At 45.3% G+C, this 24,571-nt stretch overlaps 1 protein-coding gene across 2 annotated transcripts; it reads left to right on the top strand.

Moving 5' to 3' along the window:
• The first annotated feature begins 4,506 nt into the window (after positions 1 to 4,506).
• swi5 (SWI5 homologous recombination repair protein) lies at positions 4,507 to 24,571 on the top strand. 2 transcript variants are annotated; one of them, XM_070864037.1, is made up of 5 exons: positions 4,507 to 4,684; positions 9,298 to 9,346; positions 9,513 to 9,628; positions 20,269 to 20,363; positions 23,579 to 24,571. In XM_070864037.1, exons 1-5 carry the CDS (start codon positions 4,545 to 4,547, stop codon positions 23,638 to 23,640), a joined length of 462 nt encoding a protein of 153 aa, XP_070720138.1. In that variant the 5' UTR covers positions 4,507 to 4,544; the 3' UTR covers positions 23,641 to 24,571. The 2 variants fall into 2 exon arrangements, with proteins under 2 accessions (XP_070720138.1, XP_070720137.1); XM_070864036.1 differs by having other exon boundaries at positions 23,576 to 24,571.

Genomic DNA, 24,571 nt, shown 5'->3' with positions numbered 1-24,571 from the left:
GGCAATGTCCCTTACCCAATATCCGCCCTCCTGATTAATGTGTCTACTTAGGCGGTCCCTCGTATCGAGGATGACCCACTTCCACACCAAAAAGGGATGAGTTCACAGGTGTTTTGATGAAAGAAACTACAGATTGAAGGGTGGAAGATGCCTGTGCGTGGATTTTCTCTAACGTGTGGTGGCCGTTGCACACCAGTAACCACACAGGCTGGACAGAGCTAGGTCTTGGTCAAGTGGCAAGGATTAACCAAGACGATTGGAGACCAGCTCTGCTACGTGTGTGTAATGCACACAGATATCGCAGTGTGGGCTGGCCCATGCTGCCCCTGGGCCCATGCCTCTTCTGGGCCCCGATCACGTTGCTTCTGGGCCCAGATCTCTCTCCGTTCCTCTGCCCCGATCATTCGCTGCAGCTCTGCTGTACCTGGGCCTTGCCGATGTTCCTGCCGACGCTACAATTGGCGACCGGAGTTTTGGTGACGTCACCCAGTCACCCTCCTCGAAGCTGTCGCTCTCCTGGAATGGCTCGCGCTGTATCTTGAAGCGGCATGCTGGTGTTTCCTCACTGGTCGGGGCACCACAATCAACGTGTAATGTGATATTAGTGGGTTAACACTCTGCGATATTAGTTATGAGACTTTAGCAAAAATTAAAATGAGTTAATACCTTAAGGAATTTCACAATATATTCACTATTGAAATAAAAACAGAAAATGCTGGAAGCAGGTCAGGCAGCATCTGTGGAGAGAGAAACAGAGTTAATGTTTCAGATCGATGACCCTTTGTCATAACTCATTCACTATTGATTTTGGACTACAAGATTTTAGTTATTAAGCCTCTTACAGGCCTGACAAGTCGGTCGTTTGAAATGTGTTTTACTGATTTTTAGTGCTTCACTTGCGATTTACTCAAAGTTTTCTTGATGCTTTCATCCAGATGGCAGAATTAAATTGACAGCTTTCCATGTGTATCACTAGTGGATAGAGAAGATAAGAAGATAAGAAGAAAAGAAATAGGAGCAGGAGTAGGCCATTTGGCCCCTCGAGCCTGCTCCGCCATTCAATGAGATCATGGCTGATCTGATTATGGACTCTGCTCCATTTCCCTGTCCGCTCCCCATAACCCTTTATTCCGTTATCGCTCAAAAATCTGTCTATCTCCGCCTTAAATATATTCAATGACCCAGCCTACACAGCTCTCTGGGGCAGAGAATTCCACAGATTTACAACCCATCTCAGTTTTAAATGGGCGGCCCCTTATTCTAAAACTATGTCCCCTAGTTTTAGTTTCCCTTATGAGTGGAAATATCCTCTCTGCATCCACCTTGTCAAGCCCCCTCATTATCTTACAAGTTTCAATAAGATCACCTCTCATACTTCTGAACTCCAATGAGTATAGGCCCAACCTACTCAACCTATCCTCATTAGTCAAACCGCTCATCTCCGGAATCAACCTAGTGAACCTTCTCTGAATAGCCTCCAATGCAAGAATATCCTTCCTTAAATACGGAGACCAAAACTGTACGCAGTACTCCAGGTGTGGTCTCACCAATCATCATCATAGGCAGTCCTTCGGACTTGCTTCCACTCCTGAAGTGAGTTCTTTGGTGGCTGAACAGTCCAATACGAGAACCACAGACTCTGTCACAAGTGGGACAGATAGTCGTTGAGAGAAGGGGTGGGTGGGACTGGTTTGCCGCACGCTCTTTCCGCTGTCTGCGCTTGATTTCTGCATGCTCTCGGCGACGAGACTCGAGGTGCTCAGCGCCCTCCCGGATGCATTTCCTCCACTTAGGGCGGTCTTTGGCCAGGGATTCCCAGGTGTCAGTGGGGATGTTGCATTTTATCAGGGAGGCTTTGATGGTGTCCTTGTAGCGTTTCTGCTGTCCACCTTTGGCTCATTTGCCATGAAGGAGCTCCGAGTAGAGCACTTGCTTTGGGAGTCTCGTGTCATGCATGCGGACTATGTGGCCTGCCCAGCGGAGCTGATCGAGTGTGATCAGTGCTTCAATGCTGGGGATGTTGGCCTGGACAAGGATGCTGATGTTGGTCCGCCTGTCCTCCCAGGGGATTTGTAGGATCTTGCGGAGACATCGTTGGTGATATTTCTCCAGCAACTTGAGATGTCTATAATACATGGTCCATGTCTCTGAGCCATACAGGAGGGCAGGTATTACTACAGCCATGTAGACCATGAGCTTGGTGGCAGTTTTGAGGGCCTGGTCTTTAAACACTCTTTTCCTCAGGCGACCGAAGGCTGCACTGGCCAATACCCTGTACAGTGTAGCAGGACTTCTCTGCTTTTATTCGCTATCCCCCTTGCAACAAAGGCCAACATTCCATTTGCCTTCCTGATTACATGCAGCTCCTGTTTGTAAACCTGCGGGGTGCCCGTGCCTCCTTGCAGGAGCTACCTGTCCTCTACCGGGAACTGATCAGGGTCTGAAACAACATCGCCTCCAGCCAGAGTTCTCCGTCGTCAGGAATGGCAACTGTCCTTTGGGAACCGCTGCTCAAGAATCCGGACTTCCACCACTGCATGTGCAGATGGCTGGGGGGATGAGAGGGCTGTGTCTGGCAGGGTGGCCAGAGTCCGGGCCCTACTGGATGGCAGAGGAGCGGGTTGGATGGTGCCAGTGGAGCTGGCGCAGTGCCTGTCCTGGGCTGACGTCCAGCTCACGGCCAAAGACATCGAGTCGCTAAAAGTGGCACTTGGACATGCCATGATGTACCATCTTGCTGTCTGGAGGAGGCAGGGGTCCGCAATGGAGGGCTCCTTATCCAGGGGTCCTCCCTTTATCTATCGGAGACTTTGCCTGGAGGGTGTTGCATGGGGCAGTCCCGTGCAATAAGCTTTTAAGTCGGTTCATGTACTCCAGCCCACCTGCATCGTCTGCAGCCTAGAGGAGTCTGTGTCCCATGGAAGGAAGGAAAGAAAGAAAGAGAGAAAGAGAGAAAGAAAGAGAGAAAGAAAGAAAGAGAGAAAGAAAGAAAGAGAGAGAGAAAGAAAGAGAGAAAGAAAGAAAGAAAGAAAGAAAGAAAGAAAGAAAGAAAGAAAGAAAGAAAGAAAGAAAGAAAGAAAGAAAGAAAGAAAGAAAGAAAGAAAGAAAGAGAGAAAGAAAGAGAGAGAGAAAGAGAGAAAGAAAGAAAGAAAGAAAGAAAGAAAGAGAGAGAGAAAGAGAGAAAGAGAGAAAGAAAGAAAGAGAGAAAGAGAGAAAGAGAGAAAGAAAGAAAGAAAGAGAGAAAGAAAGAAAGAGAGAAAGAAAGAGAGAGAGAAAAAAAGAGAGAGAGAAAGAAAGAAAGAAAGAGAGAAAGAAAGAAAGAAAGAAAGAGAGAAAGAAAGAAAGAGAGAAAGAAAGAGAGAAAGAGAGAAAGAAAGAAAAAAGAGAGAAAGAAAGAAAGAGAGAAAGAGAGAAAGAGAGAAAGAAAGAAAGAAAGAAAGAATTAATTGAATTTATGTAGCGCCTTTCATGACCACCGGACGTCTCAAAGCACTTTTCAGCCAATAAGGTACTTTTGGAGTTTAGTCACTATTATAATGTAGGAAATGTGGCATTTTACGTTGTGTGTGAGAAGTAGCAGCCCCTCTTCCATTACTTGAAGGGGCTGCTCCTCGATTTTTGGTTGCACTTCAGTCCCACGCTCCTGATATTTGTTCACCCGATGCGGGGGGTGGAGTGGGCAGATCAGAGGACCTCCTCGCAAGACTGCTCCTGGGCCTGGTCAAGGTGGTGATCAACAGGCCCAACTGCCTGCCTCTCTTCCATGGCTACGTCATGCCCCAAGTGTCCCTGGAGATGGAGCGCGCGGTGTCCACCTGCATGCTCGAGGCCTCCCGCAACCGGTGGGCACCGGAGGGATCGGAGTGCATCATTGCCCCAAGGAATGGTATTTTAATTTAATTTGTTACGTTTTCTTTACATTTTTTGTTAAGTTACAGTTTTATTGGTTGTGCCTCTCATACTTATCTTCCAGTGGGCAACTGCCTGATATAAGACTCGGCATTTAAGCCACGATTGTCCCTTGCATTTGAAATTGACTCTCGTGCAATTTGTATTTTATTGCCAGAGTAAATCTCTCTGCATGTAGAACATATACTGCTAAAAAAAGGAATACACACACACACATATATACACACGTTTATAAATCTAAGTCCAAAAGATTTATAAATGTGTGTATATATATTTATATATATACACACACACAGACACATATTTTATATAAATATATACATACACAGACACATATTTTATATATATATAGACACATATTTAATATACACACACATATTTATATATATATATGGTGTTTCATTTTTCCCGGAACTTTTGGACTTAGATTTGTAAATGTCATCATCATCTTTTGGAATTTTGAAATGTGTTATTTTGAAATACATGCACACACACATTTATAACTCTAAGTCCAAAAGTTCAGGGAAAAATGAAACGGCAAATGTAGCAAAGCTCAGTATGTGGGATTGGCTGTTGCCTGTCACATGTGCGGAAGTTGGTGGCAGCAAGTGGAACGCGGCCCTGGAGCGCTGGCAATGGACGCGGCTGCGGAACAAGGAGCTCCAGTGGCGGGGCTCAGCCCTCCTTCCCCCAGGGTGCTGGGACCGGGACCGCTCTGTACCCGGATCCCCGGGAGCAGCGAGGGCAGAGGGACCCCGGGCTGCTCCCTCAGGAGGTCTGTCAGTCTCCGGGTTTGGAAACGAGGAGGGATTGCAGCAAAATATCAAAAAAGGGGGCAGCAGTTTGCAACAAAGCAAAGGGACACTTGTTACTAACATTGAGAATCCGGTGCAGAAGTTTACAAATCTGGGTAATTCATTAAAGGGGCAGTGAAGTTTGGCTGAAGTTTTATTGCAGAATCTATGGGGATAACAGACTAATAAACGTTTCCAATTCCCTCCATGGCCTCCTTAACCCTCCCACCCGCCCCAATCTGTACCTCCTCCAGTCCCACACCCTCTGAGATCTCTGCGCTCCTCTAATTCTGGCCTCTTGAGAATCCCCGATTTTCATCGCTCCACGACAGGCTTCCAGCTGCCTGGGCCCTAAGCTCTGGAATTCCCTCCCTCAACCTCTCCGCCTCTCTACCCCTCTCATCCTTTAAAATGCTCCTTAAAACCTACTTCTTTGATAACTGTCCTAATATCTCCTTATGTGGCTCAGTGTCACATTTTGTTTGATGACGCTCCTGTAAAACGCCTTGGGATTTTTTACTATGTTCATCATCATCATAGGCAGTCCCTTGAAATTGAGGAAGACTTTCTTCCACTCTAAAAATGAGTTTTTGGGAGACTGAACAGTCCAATACAGGAATTACAGTCTCTGTCACAGGTGGGACAGACAGCCGTTGGAGGAAAGGCTGGGTGGGGAGTCTGGTTTGCCGCACGCTCCTTCTGCCTGCGCTTGTTTTCTGCTTGCTCCCGGCGACGAGACTCGAGGTGCTCAGCGCCCTCCCGGATGCACTTCCTCCACTTAGGGTGGTCTTTGGCCAGGGACTCCCAGCTGTCGGTGGGGATGTTGCATTTTATCAAGGAGGCTTTGAGGGTGAACTTGAAACGTTTCCTCTGCCACCTGGGGCTCGCTTGCTATGTAGGAGTTCCGAGTAGAGTGCTTGCTTTGGGAGTCTCGTGTCAGGCATGTGAACTATCTGGCCTGCCCAGTGGAGCTGGTCGAGTGTGGTCAGTGCTTCGATGCTGGGGATGTTGGCCTGGTCGAAGACGCTAACGTTGGTGCGTCTATCCTCCCAGGGGATTTGCAGGATTTTGCGGAGACATTGTTGGTATTTCTCGAGCGATTTGAGGTGTCTACTGTATATGGTCCACGTCTGTGAGTCATACAGGAGTGCGGGTATCGCAACAGCCCTGTAGACCATGAGCTTGGTGGCAGATTTGAGGGCCTGGTCTTCGAAAAGCGCTATATAAATACAAGTTGTTGTTGGATACAGATGATATTCAAAGTCTCGCAGTGGGCTTTGGACAAGGCAGAAACATCAACTGACCTGCATGTTTACTTTTTCCTTCCTTGTTTCAGATTTCCAGTAACTGCAGTCCCCTCCCCTCCTTTTGTATAACTCTGTTGTGTGTTGATTACAGGATGCCACTAAACTTTCAAGTAATTCAGTGCCTGTGAAGTGCTTTGTGAAATCTGGGGCTCCAAGCTTTCCTTATTGGTATGAAAGTATTCATTCACCAGCAATTAGTGTGAAGTTGGGTTTGTCCCAAGTTGTATCTCCAATGCAATCGAGCAGCGACATCACCAGAAAGGCCTAGGGGTGAAGAGAAAGAAAGACTTGCATTTACATAGCGCCTTTCACTACCTCGGGCAGTCCCGAAGTGTTTAACAACCAATGAAATACTTTTTGATGTGCAGTCACTATTGTAATGTAGGGAAATGCAGCAGCCAATTTGTACACAGCAAGCTCCCACAAACAGCAATGATGAGAAAATATGTTTAGTGAGGTTGGTTGATAAATATTGGCTAGGAGAGGACCTCGAGGAGAACGCACTTGCTCTTCTTCAAATAATGCCATGAGATCATTCACGTCTACCTGAGAGGGTAGACTTGGTTTCATGTCTCAGCTGAAATATGGCACTTATAGTGCAGCGCTCCCTCAGTAATGTACTGAGGTGTCGGCCTGGATTGCATACCGGAGTGGGACGTGAACCCACAAACTTTGGACTGAGGCAAGAGTGCTGCCAATTGAGCCGCGGCTGACACTGGACTGAAGACGTGTGACGAGACAGATCTGTTGGAGAAATATTCCAGTAGGCAATGTTTGTCTGCAACCCAATGCCTTCAACTGATATTTATCTCCCACTATGGCCAGAATCGGCTCACTTAGCACAGCACAGGGCAGGGATTGGAGCTGGGAATTTCCTAGTCTGTATAGCTGAGGTTTGCCATTCGTGCAGCTGCCATAACTCGCTTATGCCAGTGGTGCCCGTAAGTCACGCGATTAATGCTGCAGGTGGTTTGTTTTGCAAAGCTGGTCTACTGATGTGTATCCCCACATCCTGTGAGCTGTCGTCATCATGTAAGTTGTTATTTGAGTGATATGTTAACGCTTTAATGAAGACAAGTCAAGTCATCAAACAATACAGCTGTCAATACTATCACAGTATGATACAGCGCAGAAGGAGGCCATTTGGCCCATCGTACTTGAGCCAGCTCTTTGAAAGAGCGATCCAATTAGTCCCACTCCCCTGCTCTTTCCCTACAGCACTCTTAATTCACGTTTGAAAGCTGCTATTGAATCTGCTTCCACTCCCCTTTCAGGCTGTGTGTTCCAGATTATCTTAACTCGCTACACAAAAAATATTTCCTCACCGGCATGGACTCGATGGGCTGAATGGCCACCTTCTGTGCCGTTATGACTATAATAATAATAACTGTCGCCTCTGGTTCTTTTTCAATCACCTTAAATCTGTGTCCTCTGATTACCAACCCCACTGCCACTGGAGACAGTTTCTCCTTATTTACTCTATCAAAACTGTTCTAGTGCTGTTTATTGAGAGTTTGGATATCTTTCGGGGAATTTTAGACAACTCCATGTTTTAAGATAACATCAACGATGTTAGATTCCCCAAAACTTTAATATTTAATATTTTAAGACATTATATAGCAAGTGATGTATTAATGGATTTGTTTTGTAAGGGGAGTGGGACTAATTGGATCGCTCTTTCAAAGAGCCAGCACAGGTACGATGGGCCGAATGGCCTCCTTCTGTGCTATGTCATACTGTGATAGTATTGGCAGCTGTATTGTTTGATGACTTGACTTGTCTTCATTAAAGTGTTAACCTATCACTCAAATGACAACTTACATGAAGACAGCTCACAGGATGCAGGGATACACATCAGTAGACCAGCTTTGTAATCGCATGACTTACGAGCACCACTGGCATTACCGGATTATGTTTGTTTTGTTGGGTATTTTTGATGAGAAATGTTGCGTTGATTGGTGGGTTTTTTATTCATTCATGGGATGTGGGTGTCCTTGGCGAGGACAGCATTTATTGTCCATCCCTAATTGCCCTTGAGAAGGAGGTGGTGAGCTGCCTTATTCACCTGAGTGGCTTTCTAGGCCATTTCAGAGGGCAGTTAAGAGTCACGCACGTTGCTGTGGCTCTGGAGTCACATATAGGCCAGAACGGGTAAGGACTGCAGATTTCCTTCTCTACAGGACATTATTGAACCTTCAGGACATGAATTGAAGTAGGCAACACTGTACATGTCCAGCCAATGCTGCGCAGAGATCAGTAAAATGTTGCACTACATAGCCAAAACAGTGGAATTAAAGTCATTGAAGTTGTGATCAAACCACACAGAGTTCTAGTCAGATCTCGCCTCGAGTTCTGCCTCCAGTGAGACACGTCAGATATTCAAATATTGGAACCAGTGGTGGGAAGAGTCATGAGTACCTAGTATTAGATGTCTGATGTGAGGAAGAACTGGGGAAATTTGGGTCTCCCAATCTTGAAAGGAGGCAGCTGAGAGATAATCTTCCAGAATTATATGAGATAGCACATAGGATGAAAAGGTGAAACTGGAAAATCTACATCAAATTAAATTGAGAGTGTTGGACAAGGGGACTCAGATTCAAACTCGCAAAATGCAAATTTAGGACTGACGTGAAGAAACTCCAGTTCACACACAAAGTGACCAACATGTGGAATGGACGGAGTAGTGGAGATTCAAACTCTTGAATCGATTAAGAACCAATTAGATGCTGCTTTGGAAGGACTTTATGGTCATTCTGAATAGAAGAACTAAGATGAGCTGAATGGCCTTATCCATAATTATCCAGTAACCTTGAAACAGAGGACTGGCCTAAGAGGAAAGACATTTACACATGGCTTTGAAATTAAGTCATAGGTGATATATCCTGATTGTCGAAACCATTTTCAATGTATAGACAATGTAAATCCAGAACACTACAGTCTAAACCATGGCAGCAGGATAGGGGAGCACAGGTTCAAACTGGCAATGGACAAGTCACAAACCAGTGACCATGATCTTGGAATAGACTTACAAGTAGGGTAGAGAAGGCAGCAACCCTCAATCATTTAAGAAAGAGTTGGATGCTTTGATGGGACGGGGAAGCACAAGGTCTTTCTGGATGGACGAGCCAAGATGGTCTTCCTCATAGCATCATAGAACGGTTATAGCACAGGAGGAGGCCATTCGGCCCGTCGAGCCCATGCCGGCTCTCTGCAAGAGCACTTCAGCTAGTCCCACTCCCCCGCCCTTTCCCCATAGCCCTGAATTTTCTTTTCCTTTTTATTCACAGGACACCAGTTGGACCATCCAGAAAAATGAATGCAAGCTTTAAACCCCCAGTAAGTAATTAAATATGCTCTCGTGGGGATGTGTGCATGCGCAAAAATATAAGGAATAGACACGTCCTTGAGCAATCCATTGCAGTGTATATATTTGTAATAGACCATTTTTTAGCATACATAACTATTTTCATCTTGCTGACACGGACTTCTCTCCGTCCTACAGTCACGAAGGACCTCCCAGGGCACTGAGCTCGATTCTGCTGGTCTCCGAATTGACCTTGGAGATCTGAAGAAGAGATGCGAAGATCTCGACCAACAGATTGCAGGACTGATCTCGCAGTAAGTGTGTGGTTCGCCTGCATTACCCGCAGGTTTGATACGCAGTCAACCAAAATCTGAATAAATGCAGAATCAACCTGCTAATTATTTAAGGAGCATTGTCATTAATAATGATGTAATGTTATTCATATCATGCCATATATATATCGAAGCATTTTGCACTTCTAACGGATCCCTTTTAAAGGAGAAGTTAATTCTCATGGTCAGGACTGTGAATACCGACCGCTTAACCCGAGATGTGTCCCATGGATCGACTAGGTTTATATTCACTGGAATTTAGAAGAATGAGAGGGGATCTCAAAGAAGCATATAAAATTCTGATGGGATTGGACAGGTTAGATGCAGGAAGAATGTTTCCGATGTTGGGGAAGTCCAGAACCAGGGGTCACAGTCTAAGGATAAGGGGTAAGCCATTTAGGACCGAGATGAGGAGAAACTTTTTCACCCAGAGAATTGTGAACCTATGGAATTCTCTACCACAAAAAGTTGTTGAGTCCAGTTCATTGGATATATTCAAAAGGGAGTTAGATGTGACCCTTATGGCTAAAGGGATCAGGGGGTATGGAGAGAAGGCAGGAGTTGGGTACTGAAGTTGCATGATCAGCCATGATCATATTGAATGGTGGTGCAGGCTCGAAGGGCCGAATGGCCTGCTCCTGCACCTATTTTCTATGTTTCTATGAAGCATTTTATATTATTTGTTTTGCTTCAAAGAAAGAAAGACTTGCATATCTACAGCCCCTTTCGCAACCTGGGGTCGTCCCAAAGCGCTTTACAGCAAATTAAGTACTTTTTGAAGTGTAGTCACTGTAGGAAACGCAGCAGCTAATGTGATAATGACCAGATAATCTGTTTTAGTGATGTTGATTGAGCGATAAATATTGGCCCCAGGACACCGGGGATAACTCCCCTGCTCTTCATCGAAATAATACCCTGAGATCTTTTATGTCCACCTGAGAGAGCAGACCGGGCCTCGGTTTATCTTTTCATCTGAAAGACAACACCTCCGACAGTGCAGCTCTCCCTCAGTACTGCACTTGGGAGTGTCAGTCTAGATTTTTTTGTGCTCATGTCTTGGAGGTGAGAGTGTTGCCAACTGAGCCACTTCATGGAGTGAATTAATTGCCCAGTGTAGTACTTGCCCTTCCAGACCAGGAGGTTCCCAGCTTTGACTGAAAGGCAGTCGGAGGCTCTAGATTTGATCTTAGCACTCATAGACTTGAGGAAGAGGATAAATCAGCTGGCGTTGCTGGTCCTGATCCACCTTGAAGGAAATTACATATTGATGGATATTGGTTGAAGATAGGCTCGGGCATGATTTTAATGCCCTCCACAGTGAGTCAAACAGTCTGATATTCACTGCTTCGGCTTGCACATGAAAGAATAGCTATTTGAGCAAAGTACCACAGGGGAAAGAAACAAATGTGGAACTGTACCTCCAGAATGAGTTAGCGGGAGGAGAGGTGAAAATTGAAAATTTGTTTCAAATCTTGGCTCAGTGAACATAAGAAATAGTTGCAGGCGTAGGCCATTTGGCCCTTCGACCCTGCGCCACCTTTCAACAAGATTATGGTTGATCTTCTACCTCAACACCACCTTCCCCATATCCCTTAATTCCCAAACATTTGTCGATCTCTGCCTGGAATATACTCAATAACTGATCATCCACAGCCCTCTGGGGTGGAGAATTCCAAAGATTCAGCACCCTTTGAGTAAAGAAATTTCTCTTCATCTCAGCCCTAAATGGCTGACCCCTTATACTTAGATTTATGGGATAAATGGGTCATTTTCCAGTCGGTAAACAATAACTAGTGGCGTGCCACAGGGATCAATTCTGGGGCCTCAATTATTTACAATCTATATTAATGACCTGGATGAAGGGACCGAGTGTAATGTAGCCAAGTTTGCTGATGATACAAAGATGGGTGGGAGAGCAAATTGTGAGTAGGAAGGAAGACATCTGCAAAGGGATATAGACAGGCTGAGTGAGTGGGGAAAAATTTGGCAAATGGAGTATAATGTGGGAAAATGTGAGGTTATCCACTTTGGCAGAAAAAATAGAAAAGCACATTATTATTTAAATGGCGAAAAATTGCAAAATGCTGCAGTACAGAGAGATCGGGGGGTCCTTGTGCATGAAACACAAAATGTTAGTTTGCAAGTACAGCAAGTAATCAGGAAGCCAAATGGAATGTTGGTCTTTATTGCAAGGAGGATGGAGTTTAAAAGCAGAGAAGTCCTGCTACAACTGTACAGGGTATTGGTGAGGCCGCACCTAGAGTACTGCGTACAATGTTGGGTCTCTGTATTTAAGGAAGGATATACTTGCATTGGAGGCTGTTCAGAGAAGGTTCACTAGGTTGATTCTGGAGATGAGCGAGTTAACTTATGAAGATAGATTGAGTAGGTTAGGCCAATACACATTGGAGTTCAGAAGAATGAGAGGTGATCTTAACGAAACATAAGATGAGGGGACTCGACAAGGTTGATGCAGAGAGGATGTTTCCACCGATAGGGGAGACTAGAACTAGGGGCATAGTCTCAGAACAAGGGGCCGCCCATTTAAAACTGAGATGAGGAGGAATTTCTTCTCTGAGGGTTGTAAATCTATGGAATTCTCTGCCCCAGAGAGCTGTGGAGGCTGGGTCACTGAATATATTTAAGGCGGAGATAGATAGATTATTGAACGATAAGGGAATAAAGGGTTATGGGGAGTGGACAGGGAAGTGGAGCTGAATCCATAATCAGATCAACCATGATCTTATTGAATGGCGGAGCAGGCTCGAAGAGCCAAATGGCCTACTCCTGCTCCTATTTCTTGTGTTCGGACTGTGCCCCAATGTTCAAGATTCCATAGCCAGGGGAATCATTTTCTCAGCATTAACCATGTCAAGCCCCTTAAGAATTTTATATGTTTCAATTAGATCACCTCTCATTCATCTAAACTCCAGGGAATATAGGCCTAGTCTATTCAATCTCTCCTCATGGGGCAATCCCCTCATTCCAGGATCCAGTCTAGTGAACCTTTGTTGCACTCCCTCTAAGGCAAGTATGTCTTTCATTGGGTAAGGAGACCAGAACTGTACATGGTACTCCAGGTGTGGGTGTGGCCTCACCAATGCCCTGTATAATTGTAATAAGACTTCTTCATTCTTGTGCTCTAATCCCTTTTGTACCAAAAGCTAACGTACCATTTGCTTTCCTACTTGCTCGCAGTTCCTGCACGTTAACTTTCTGTGATTCTAAACTCCAGGGAAGCTCTCTGGCCTCTGAGTCAGCAGGTTCAAGCCCCGCTCCAGGAGCACATAATGTAGGTTGGCACAGTTGGAATTAAAAGGCTGATGCCCCGAATCCAACTCTCATCCCAGATGCAGTTGGTGTGACTGTGGTGCTGATCACTGGCACACCCAGAGATTGGGATTTTATTTGTGTGGGATATTACGTGACAACATGTTCCCACAGTGTCGTAGCAAGTGTCACAAAGGGACTGACCGGTTATTGATCTCGCCTGCCTTCTGTGGGTCGTTGCTACGTGGCTGCCATGTTTAGTCACGTAACACTGACTGTATTTTAATAATTTGTTGGATTAGCCTCATTGGGAGGAAAGACCCGAGCTGTCCTCGACCCCATCTTAAATGCGTCCATCGACCTCCTGCCTAAGTGAAACTTGGCTCCGGGGCTGATGCAGTGAGTGGTTATGATCTGGAATGCACTTCCTGAAAGGGCGGTGGAAGCAGATTCAATAGCAACTTTCAAAAGAGAATAAGAACATAAGAATTAGGAGCGGGAGTAGGCCATTCGACCTCTCGAGCCTGCTCTGCCATTCAATGAGAGCATGGTTGACCTTCGACCTTTCCTGCACTGTCCGCATATCACTTGATTTCCTTAATATCTAAAAATCTATCGATCTCTGTCTTCAATATACTCAAAGACTGAGCCTCCACAACCCTCCTGGGTAGAGAACTCCAAAGATTCACCACCCTCTGAGTGATGAAGTTTCTCCTCATCTCAGTCCTAAATGGCCGACCGCTTATTCCGAGACTGTGACCTCTGTTCTGGACTCCCCAGCCACAGGAAACATTCTCTCTGCATCTACCCTGTCGACCCTGTAATAATTTTGAATGTTTCAATGAGATCACCTCTCATTCTTCTGAACTCTTTGATCTTTACTTGAAAATGAAACATTTGCAAGGCTATGGGGAAACAGCGGGGGAGTGGGACTAATTGGATAGAACATAAGAACATAACAGCATATATAAGGGCAGAAACATATGACATAGGTAGAAAGAGGGATGAGGTCCTGCAGGCAGAGTTTAGGGAGCTAGGAGAGAGATTAAAAAGCAGACCTCAAAAGTAGCAATCTCCGGATTACTCCCAGTGTCACGAGCTAGTGAGTACAGAAATAGGAGGATAGAGCAGATGAATACATGGCTGGAAAGATGGTGCAGGCGAGATGGCTTTAGTTTCCTGAGGCATTGGGACCACTTCTGAAGGAGGTGGGACCTGTACAAGCCGGACAGGTTGCACCTCAACAGAACCGGGACCAATATCGTCACGGGGTTGTGGCGGGGGGAGGGGGGGGGGTTTGCTAGTCTCGTTGGGGAGGGTTTAAACTAGCTTGGCAGGGGGATGGGAACCTGAAAATAGATTCAGTAGGGAGGGGAGTAAAGCTGGAATTAGAAAGCAAAAATAAAGAAAGTGAGTTTGACGGAGAGAGGAAACAAGCAGGAAAAAAAGGGTAAAAAAAAACAAATTTAAAGGCACTTTGTCTAAATGCACGTAGCATTCGTAACAAAATAGATGAGTTGACAACACAAATAGATACAAATGGGTATGATTTGATAGCCATTACAGAGACATGGTCGCAAGGTGACCAGGACTGGGAATTAAATATTCAGAGGTATTTGACAATCCGGAAGGACAGACAGAAAGGAAAAGGAGTGGGGTAGCTCTGTTAATAAAGGATGGAATCACTGCAATAGTTGAAACTATATTGGCTCAAATGATCAGGATGTTGAAACAGTTTGGGTGGAGATAAGGAATAATAAGGGGAAAAAGTCACTGGTGGGTGTAGTCTATAGGCTCCCTAACAGTAGCAACTCTGTTGGTCGGAGCATAAACCAGGAAAAAGGGAACCGCAATAATCATGGGTGATTTTAAACCTCCATATTGATTGGACAAATCAAATTGGTCAAGGTAGTCTTGAGGAGGAGTTCATAGAGTGCATAAGGGATGGGTTCCTTGAGCAGTAGAAAACTGAACCAACCAGAGGCCAGGCTATCTTGGATCTGGTCCTGTGTAATGAGACACGATTAATAAACAATCTCCGAGTAAAAGATCCCCTCGGAATGAGTGATCACAGCATGGTTGAATTTCAAATTCAGATGGAGGGTGAGAAAGTTGGATCTCTAACCAGCGCACTAACCTTAAATAAAGGAGACTATGAGGGTAGATTTGGCTAAAGTGGACTGGGAAAATAGATTAAAATCAGGGACAGTTGATGAACAGTGGTGTACATTTAAGGAAATATTTCACAACTCTTAAGAAAAATATATTCCAGTGAGGAGGAAAGGGTGTAAGAGAAAAGATAGCCATCTGTGGCTAACTAAAGAAATAAAGGACAGTATCCAATGAAAAACAAGGGCATACAAAGTGGCCAAAAACTAGTGGGAGGACAGAAGATTGGGAAGCTTTTAAAAGCCAGCTAAGAATGACTAAAAATGATTAAGAAAGGAAAGATAGACTATGAAAGTAAACTAGCACGAAATATAAAAACAGATAGCAAGAGTTTCTATAGCTATATAAAAAGGAAAAGAGTGGCTAAAGTAAATGTTGGTCCCTTAGAGAACAAGACCAGGGAATTAGTAATGGGGAACATGGAGATGACAGAAACTCTGAGTAGAGAGCACGAACAATATCCCAATAGTGGATAGTCAAGGGGCTATAGGGGGGGAGGAACTTAACACAATCACAATCACTAAGGAGGTGGTACTCAGTAAGATAATGGGACTAAAGGAGGATAAATCCCCTGGACCTGATGGCTTGCATCCTAGGGTCTTAAGAGAAGTAACGGCAGGGATAGTGGATGCAGTGGTTGTAATTTACCAAAATTCCCTGGATTCTGGGGGGGTCCCAGCAAATTGAAAAACTGCAAATGTAACGACCCTATTTAAAAAAGGAGACAGTCAAAAAGCAGGAAACTACAGACCAGTTAGCCTAATGTCTGTGGTTGGGAAAATGTTGGAGTCCATTATTAAAGAGGCAGTAGCAGGATATTTGGAAAAGCAAAATTCGGTCAGGCAGAGTCAGCATGGATTTATAAAGGAGAATAAAGGTGCAGCAGTTATAATGGGTGACTTTAATATGCACATAGATTGGGCTAACCAAACTGGAAGCAATACGGTGGAGGAGGATTTCCTGGAGTGCATAAGGGATGGTTTTTTAGACCAATATGTCGAGGAACCAACTAGGGGGTAGGCCATCTTAGACTGGGTGTTATGTAATGAGAGAGGATTAATTAGCAATCTCGTTGTGCGAGGCCCCTTGGGGAAGAGTGACCATAATATGGTGGAATTCTGCATTAGGATGGAGAATGAAACAGTTAATTCAGAGACCATGGTCCAGAACTTAAAGAAGGCTAACTTTGAAGGTATGAGGTGTGAATTGGCTGGGATAGATTGGCGAATGATACTTAAGGGGTTGACTGTGGATGGGCAATGGCAGACATTTAGAGACCGCATGGATGAACTACAACAATTGTACATTCCTGTCTGGCATAAAAATAAAAAAGGGAAGGTGGCTCAACCGTGGCTATCAAGGGAAATCAGGGATAGTATTAAAGCCAAGGAAGTGGCATACAAATTGGCCAGAAATAGCAGCGAACCTGGGGACTGGGAGAAATTTAGAATTCAGCAGAGGAGGACAAAGGGTTTGATTAGGGCAGGGGAAATGGAGTATGAGAAGAAGCTTGCAGGGAACATTAAGACGGATTGCAAAACTTTCTATAGATATGTAAAGAGAAAAAGGTTAGTAAAGACAAACATAGGTCCCCTACAGTCAGAATCAGGGGAAGTCATAACGGGGAACAAAGAAATGGCGGACCAATTGAACAAGTACTTTGGTTCGGTATTCACGAAGGAGGACACAAACAACCTTCCGGTTATAAAAGGGGTCGGGGGGGTCTAGTAAGGAGGAGGAACTGAGGGAAATCCTTATTAGCCGGGAAATTGTGTTGGGGAAATTGATGGGATTGAAGGCCGATAAATCCCCAGGGCCTGATGGACTGCATCCCAGAGTACTTAAGGAGGTGACCTTGGAAATAGTGGATGCATTGACAGTCATTTTCCAACATTCCATTGACTCTGGTTCAGTTCCTATCGAGTGGAGGGTAGCCAATGTAACCCCACTTTTTAAAAAAGGAGGGAGAGAGAAAGCAGGGAATTATAGACCGGTCAGCCTGACATCGGTAGTGGGTAAAATGATGGAATCAATTATTAAGGATGTCATAGCAGTGCATTTGGAAAGAGGTGACATGATGGGTCCAAGTCAGCATGGATTTGTGAAAGGGAAATCATGCTTGACAAATCTTCTGGAATTTTTTGAGGATGTTTCCAGTAGAGTGGACAAGGGAGAACCAGTTGATGTGGTATATTTGGACTTTCAGAAGGCGTTCGACAAGGTCCCACACAAGAGATTGATGTGCAAAGTTAAAGCACATGGGATTGGGGGTAGTGTGCTGACGTGGATTGAGAACTGGTTGTCAGACAGGAAGCAAAGAGTAGGAGTAAATGGGTACTTTTCAGAATGGCAGGCAGTGACTAGTGGGGTACCGCAAGGTTCTGTGCTGGGGCCCCAGCTGTTTACACTGTACATTAATGATTTAGATGAGGGGATTAAATGTAGTATCTCCAAATTTGCGGATGACACTAAGTTGGGTGGCAGTGTGAGCTGCGAGTAGGATGCTGTGAGGCTGCAGAGCAACTTGGATAGGTTAGGTGAGTGGGCAAATGCATGGCAGATGAAGTATAATGTGGATAAATGTGAGGTTATCCACTTTGGTGGTAAAAACAGAGAGACAGACTATTATCTGAATGGTGACAGATTAGGAAAAGGGGAGGTGCAAAGAGACCTGGGTGTCATGGTACATCAGTCATTGAAGGTTGGCATGCAGGTGCAGCAGGCGGTTAAGAAAGCAAATGGCATGTTGGCCTTCATAGCAAGGGGATTTGAGTACAGGGGCAGGGAGGTGTTGCTACAGTTGTACAGGGCATTGGTGAGACAACACCTGGAGTATTGTGTACAGTTTTGGTCTAACCTGAGGAAGGACATTCTTGCTATTGAGAGAGTGCAGCGAAGGTTCACCAGACTGATTCCCGGGATGGCGGGACTGACCTATCAAGAAAGACTGGATCAACTGGGCTTGTATTCACTGGAGTTCAGAAGAATGAGAGGGGACCTCATAGAAACATTTAAAATTCTGACGGGGTTAGACAGGTTAGATGCAGGAAGAATGTTCCCAATGTTGGGGAAGTCCAGAACCAGAGGTCACAGTCTAAGGATAAGGGGTAAGCCATTTAGGACCGAGATGCGGAGGAACTTCTTCACCCAGAGAGTGGTGAACCTGTGGCATTCTCTACCACAGAAAGTTGTTGAGGCCAATTCACTAAATATATTCAAAAAGGAGTTAGATGAGGTCCTTACTACTAGGGGGATCAAGGGGTATGGCGAGAAAGCAGGAATGGGGTACTGAAGTTGAATGTTGAGCCATGAACTAATTGAATGGCGGTGCAGGCTAGAAGGGCCGAATGGCCTACTCCTGCACCTATTTTCTATGTTTCTATGTTTTTCTAAGTCATGTTTGACAAATTTGCTGGAATTCTTTGCGGATGTAACGAACAGGGTGGATAAAGGGGAACCAGTGGATATGGTATATTTGGACTTCCAGAAGGCATTTGACAAGCTGCCACATAAAAGGTTACTGCACAAGATAAAAGTTCACCGGATTGGGGGTAATCTTTTAGCATGGATAGAGGATTGGCTAACGAACAGAAAAGAGAGAGTCGGGATAAATGGTTCATTCCCTGGTTGGCAATCAATAACTAGTGGGGTGCCGCAGGGATCAGTGCTGGGACCCCAACTATTTACAATCTATATTAACGACTTGGAAGAAGGGACCGCGTGTAACGTAGCCAAGTTTGCTGACACTACAAAGATGGGAGGAAAAGCAATGTGTGAGAAGGACACAAAATCTGCAAAAGGACATAGACAGGCTAAGTGAGTGGGCAAAAATTTGGCAGATGGAGTATAATGTTGGAAAGTGTGAGGTCATGTACTTTGGCAGAAAAAAATCAAAGAGCAAGTTATTATTTAAATGGAGAAAAATTGCAAAGTCCTGCAGTACAGCGGGACCTGGGGGTACTTGTACATGAAACACAAAAGGTTAGTATGCAGGTACAGCAAGTGATCAGGAAGGCCAATGGAATCTTGACCTTTATTGCAAAGGGGATGGAGTATAAAAGCAGGGAAGGCTTGCTACAACTATAAAAGGTATTGGTGAGGGCACACCTGAAATACTGCGTGCAGTTTTGGTTTCCATATTTAAGAGATATACTTGCTTTGGAGGCAGTTCAGAGAAGGTTGACTAGGTTGACTCCGGGGATGAGGGGGTTGACTTATGAGGAAAGGTTGAGTAGGTTGGGCCTCTACTCATTGGAATTCAGATGAGAAGTGATCTTATCGAAACATATAAAATTATGAGGGGGCATGACAAGGTGGATGCAGAGAGGATGTTTCCACTGATAGGGGAGACTAGAACTAGGGGGCATAATCTTAGAAAATGGAGCCGCCCATTTAAAACTGAGATGAGGAGGAATTTCTTCTCAGAAGGTTGTAAATTTGTGGAATTCGCTGCCTCAGAGAGCTGTGGAAACTGGGACATTGAATAAATTTAAGACATAAATGGACAATTTCTTAACCGATAAGGGATTAAGGGGTTATGTGGAGCGGGCGGGGAAGTCCATGATCGGATCAGCCATGATCGTAATAAATGGCGGAGTGGGCTCGAGTGGCCGTATTGCCTACTCCTGCTCCTATTTTTATGTTCTGATAGGGGGTGGAAACTTAAGCAAAACATTGGGGCAGAAACATCAGAAAGCCATATGGCCCCTCGAGCCTGTTCCGCCATTCAATAAGATCATGGCTGATCTGATCATGGACTCAGCTCCACTTCCCTGCCCGCTCCCCATAACCCTTTACTCCCTTATTGCTCAAAAATCTGTCTATCTCCGTCTTAAATATATTCAATGATCCAGCCTCCACAGCTCTCTGGGGCAGAGAATTCCACTGATTCATCTCAGTTTTAAATGGCCCGCACCAGCACGATGGGCCACATGGTCTCCTGTGCTATAAGATGCAATGCTTCTATTCTTCCCCTTGTTACCACACTGGGCGGTATGTTCACCCACCAAGCCAAAAGGAACTGCGAGTAAACTTGATTACGAATGATTTGATTACACGTCTCTTGATGTAACCATATTATAACATATGTTGGCCCTCTTGAGCTATTATAGAGATCAATTCTGCATTGAGCTTTGCTAAAGGGTTTGGCTGTGCCGATAATTCCTGTGTGTGTCTTGCCGCAGAGGGTATACTCTGGAAGAGCTGGACCAGCACATTGACCAGCTGCACGAGTACAATGACATCAAGGATGTGGGCCAGACACTGTTGGGAAAACTCGGTAAGAATGCCTTAAATGCTGGTAAAAGCAAAGAAAAGGACTTGCATTTAAATAGCGCCTTTCATGTCCTCAGGACCTTCCAAAGCACATTATGAAGCGTGGTCACTGTTGCAATGTAGGGAAACATGGTAGCCAGTTTGCGCACAGCAAGCTCCCACAAACAGCACTGTGATAATGACCAGATAATCTATTTTTAGTGATGTTGGTTGAGGGATAAATATTGGACCAGGATACCGGGGAGAACTCCCCTGCTCTTCTTCGATATAATGCCTTGGGATCTTTTACGTCCACATGAGAGTGAAGACAGGGCCTCGGTTTAAAGTCTCATTTGAAAGACAGCAGTGCAGCATTCCCTCAGTACTGCACTGGGAATGTCAGCCTAGATTTTAAGCACAATTCTTGGGGCGGGTCTTGAGCCAACAACCTTCTGACTCAGTGATAAGAATGCAATCAAAATAAAACTGGATGTTCTGTGTGAGCAGTCGGAAAGTCCACTAATCAATATTTTTAGCCGGATGCTGGGTTTTCTATCTGTCTCCCTTTCTTGGGTCTCCTCACGTTCCTCAGCCAACTGTAGGTTCCTACATCCAGCACCAGCCAATGCTGCCCTGAAACTGGTCACAAGTACGAGAGAGTAGCCAACATTACATTGCTGATCTGTCCGGTGTTCCCCAGACTCTCTGGTACCAATGGTCCGCAAGATCCTACAAATCCCCTGGGAGGATTAGCCTCCTTGACCAGGCCAACATCCCCAGCATTGAAGCACTGACCACACTTGATCAGCTCCGCTGAGCAGGCCACATCGTTCGCATGCCAGACACGAGACTCCCAAAGCAAGCGCTCTACTCGGAACTCCTTCACAGCAAACGAGCCAAAGGTGGGCAGAGGAAACGTTACAAGGACACCCTCAAAGCCTCCCTGATAAAGTGCAACATCCCCACTGACACCTGGGAGTCCCTGGCCAAAGATCGCCCTAATTGGAGGAAGTGCATTCGGGAGAGCGCTGAGCACCTCGAGTCTCATCGCCGAGAGCATGCAGAAAACAAGCGCAGGCAGCGGAAGGAGCGTGCAGCAAACCAGTCCCACCCACCCTTTTCTCTCAATGACTATCTGTCCCACCTGTGACAGGGACTGCGGCGCTCATTTTGGACCGTTCAGCCACCTAAGGACTCATTTTAAGAGTGGTAGCAAGGCTTCCTCGATTCTGAGGGACTGCCTATGATGATGATGATGGTACCAATGGGATTCTGGGTTTTATACATAAGGCTATTGAATACAAAATGAAAGATCTTGCATTTATACAATGCCTTTCCTGACCTCCACATGTCCAAAAAGCCCTTCACAGCTTGTAATGTTTCCTACATTACAACAGTGGCTATACCTTAAAGGTACTTTTCTGTCTTTCCTTGTTGCATTACTACCTCCTGTCACCTTGCATCATCATCCCTTTTGCCATTTAAACACTCCTTTAATCATATTTAATCACAGGCCTTCCCTTTTGTTCTTTCTTCCCTTTCCCTGTCTCTGTACTTGCTTAAAAACTGTTGCAGCTCGTAACTTTTTCTAGTTCTGACGAAAAGGCATCGACCTGAAATGTTAACTCTGTTTCTCTTCACAGATGCTGTCTGCTATGCTCAGTATTTCCAGCATTTTCTCTCTCATTTAATTGACCATAAGCACTTTGGGACGTCCTGAAGTTTTGAAAAGCGCAATATACATGCAAATTGCTGCTTTTATCTTTTTTACGATTAAAAAGTCTGAAATACTGGGTTCAAGAAGTTAAGTAGAGGTGAATAGAGTTTGTCAAAACTATGAAAGGTTTTGAAAGGGTAAATAGTGTGTTTCCACTGATTGGTGATTCACTAACAAGGGGACATGGACTGAGGATTATCACTGGAATGTAGGCACATGCTTTTTCACACGGGAGTGATTAGAACATGGAGTACTGTATCACAACTAGCCATTAAAGCAAAGATTATAAAATTTAGAAGGGAATTCGATCAGTATATGATACGGAAGAATATAAAAACAAAGACTTGCATTTATATAGCGCCCTTCACAACCTTAAGATATCCCAGAACGGCAATTAAAATGTAGTCACTGTTGTAATGTAGGAAATGCAGCAACCAAATTTCGTACAGCAAGGCCTTAGAAACATTCACCCTAACCCAACCGTGGCGGCCTATTTGACCCTGAAATTAGCTACCGACCACATCTCCGCTCCGTCACAAAGACTACCTACTTCCACTTATGTAACATCGTCGACTCCGTCCCTGCCTCAGCTCATCCGCTGCTGAAATCCTCATCCATGTCTTTCGTTACCTCTAGACTTGATTCCGACGCACTCCTGGCTGGCCTCTCATCTTCCACCCCCCCCCACCCCCATATAAACTTGAACTCATCCAAAACTCTGCTGCCCATGTCCTAACTCGCACCAAGTCCCGTTCATCCATCACCCCTGTGCTCACTGACCTACGTTGGCTCCCGGTCTGGCAACGCCTTTTTAAAAATTTGTTTTCAAATCCGTCCATGTTCTCGGCCCCCCCCTTTCTCTGTAACCCCCTCCAGCCCTACAACCCTCCGAGATCTCTGCGTTCCTCCAATTCTGAATTCATGTGTATTCCTGGATTTAATCATTCCTCCATTGGTGGCCGTGCCTTCAGCCGCCTGGGCCCCAAGCTCTGAAACTCCCTGCCTAAACCTCTCCGCCTCCCTACCTCCATTGCCTCCTATAAGATGCTCCTTAAAACCTATGCCTTTGTCACCTGTCTGAATATCTCCTTATGTGGCTCAACTTTGTTAGATAACACTCGTGGGAAGCGCTTTGGGAGATTTTACTAGGTGTTTATATAAATGCAATGTATTGTTGTACACCTGAGCTAGGAGTTTGTGATGCCTGAAATGAGAACAGTTCATTCCCCAGAACACTCATCTTGAGCACCAACAAGGAGAAATCTCTGGCAAACTTTTAATAACACATATGCTCCTACAAGTAAATATTTTACAAAAAGGTAAGTTAACATGTATCATAATTGAAGGAGAACAAAAGAACACAAGAAATAGGAGCAGGAGGAGGCCATATGGCCCCTCGAACCTGCTGCACCATTCAATAAGATCATGGCTGATCTTGGGAGGTATACTCCTGGTGAGATCTCCGTGTTACTGTGCCCAGTCTTGCACTATAATGACACCTTTCCATAATTTTGTTGCAGCAGTAATCAGAGGGGTCACCACCAGGGATTTGTACAGTGAATTTGGCCTGGAGCTGGAGGACTAGACTGCGTGCAGTCAGAGCCCCACGTGATTCAAAGGAGGAGGGGGACTCCCGTACCTGTCTCAACTTGGCCACCACGCTGTTCTCATCGGCAAGAATATTGAGGGCAGGGAGAGGAACAATTGGTCCAAAAGCCACCAAGACACCTAGAGGTGTCTTGGTGGTTTTATGTAGCATCGGTGATGTGACGTTCAGGCAGTTGTTGACTTTGTGTGGACTTGTTGCCGTAGCGCCCACTGTGTTTAGACTTGACGTTCACCTCTGACCCCCACCCCTTATTTTGTTTGGTTTGCTTTTTGAGGATGTTCCTCATTTTGTACTGTGCTGTCTACACTGCCCGTCCGTTTTGAGCGGGAAGAGTTTAGCGAGTGTGATGAAATAATAGCCAGTTTATTGAGAAATAGCCTGTGGTTTGGCTACCTCGAAACTCCCCAGTTAGTTCACGATGCAATGCTCGAGAAACGGGCATTGCTGTTCCGTTTTGAAATGTGGCATACCCTTGAATTTTCAAGTGCCCCTGCCAGAGGCGATAGTTGCCTCCATTCCTAGTGTGTGGGCAGTGTGTGTCACGAAGCTATTCCATCATTGGGGCATCACAGTCCTGTACTGTCGCGGCCAGACTTCCACATTGGTCAGTCCTGCGGCAGGGGCGATCAGGAGCAGAAATCCTGGCAAAATGCACCCTCCGCACCCTGGTTTGTGGGTACTGAGGTTTATTGCACTGCCCTCCCCCCCCCCCCCCCCCAGCTTTACCGTCAACTATGTGTCAGATTACCAAACTCATCACATGCCAAGGAATAAACCTACACTTGGCACTCCGTTGAGAGGTCATCGGGGGGACCAATTTGTGCCAATTTATAAGTTGTTGCTTTGTAACTGTTCATTAAATGTAAAGGATCAAAAATGATCAATTAAAATAATCCGTTCTGTTCAA

The sequence above is a fragment of the Pristiophorus japonicus genome, chromosome 21, assembly GCF_044704955.1.
Source record: "Pristiophorus japonicus isolate sPriJap1 chromosome 21, sPriJap1.hap1, whole genome shotgun sequence".
Taxonomy (NCBI): domain Eukaryota; kingdom Metazoa; phylum Chordata; class Chondrichthyes; family Pristiophoridae; genus Pristiophorus; species Pristiophorus japonicus.
This window is presented reverse-complemented; position numbering and strand designations above follow the sequence as displayed.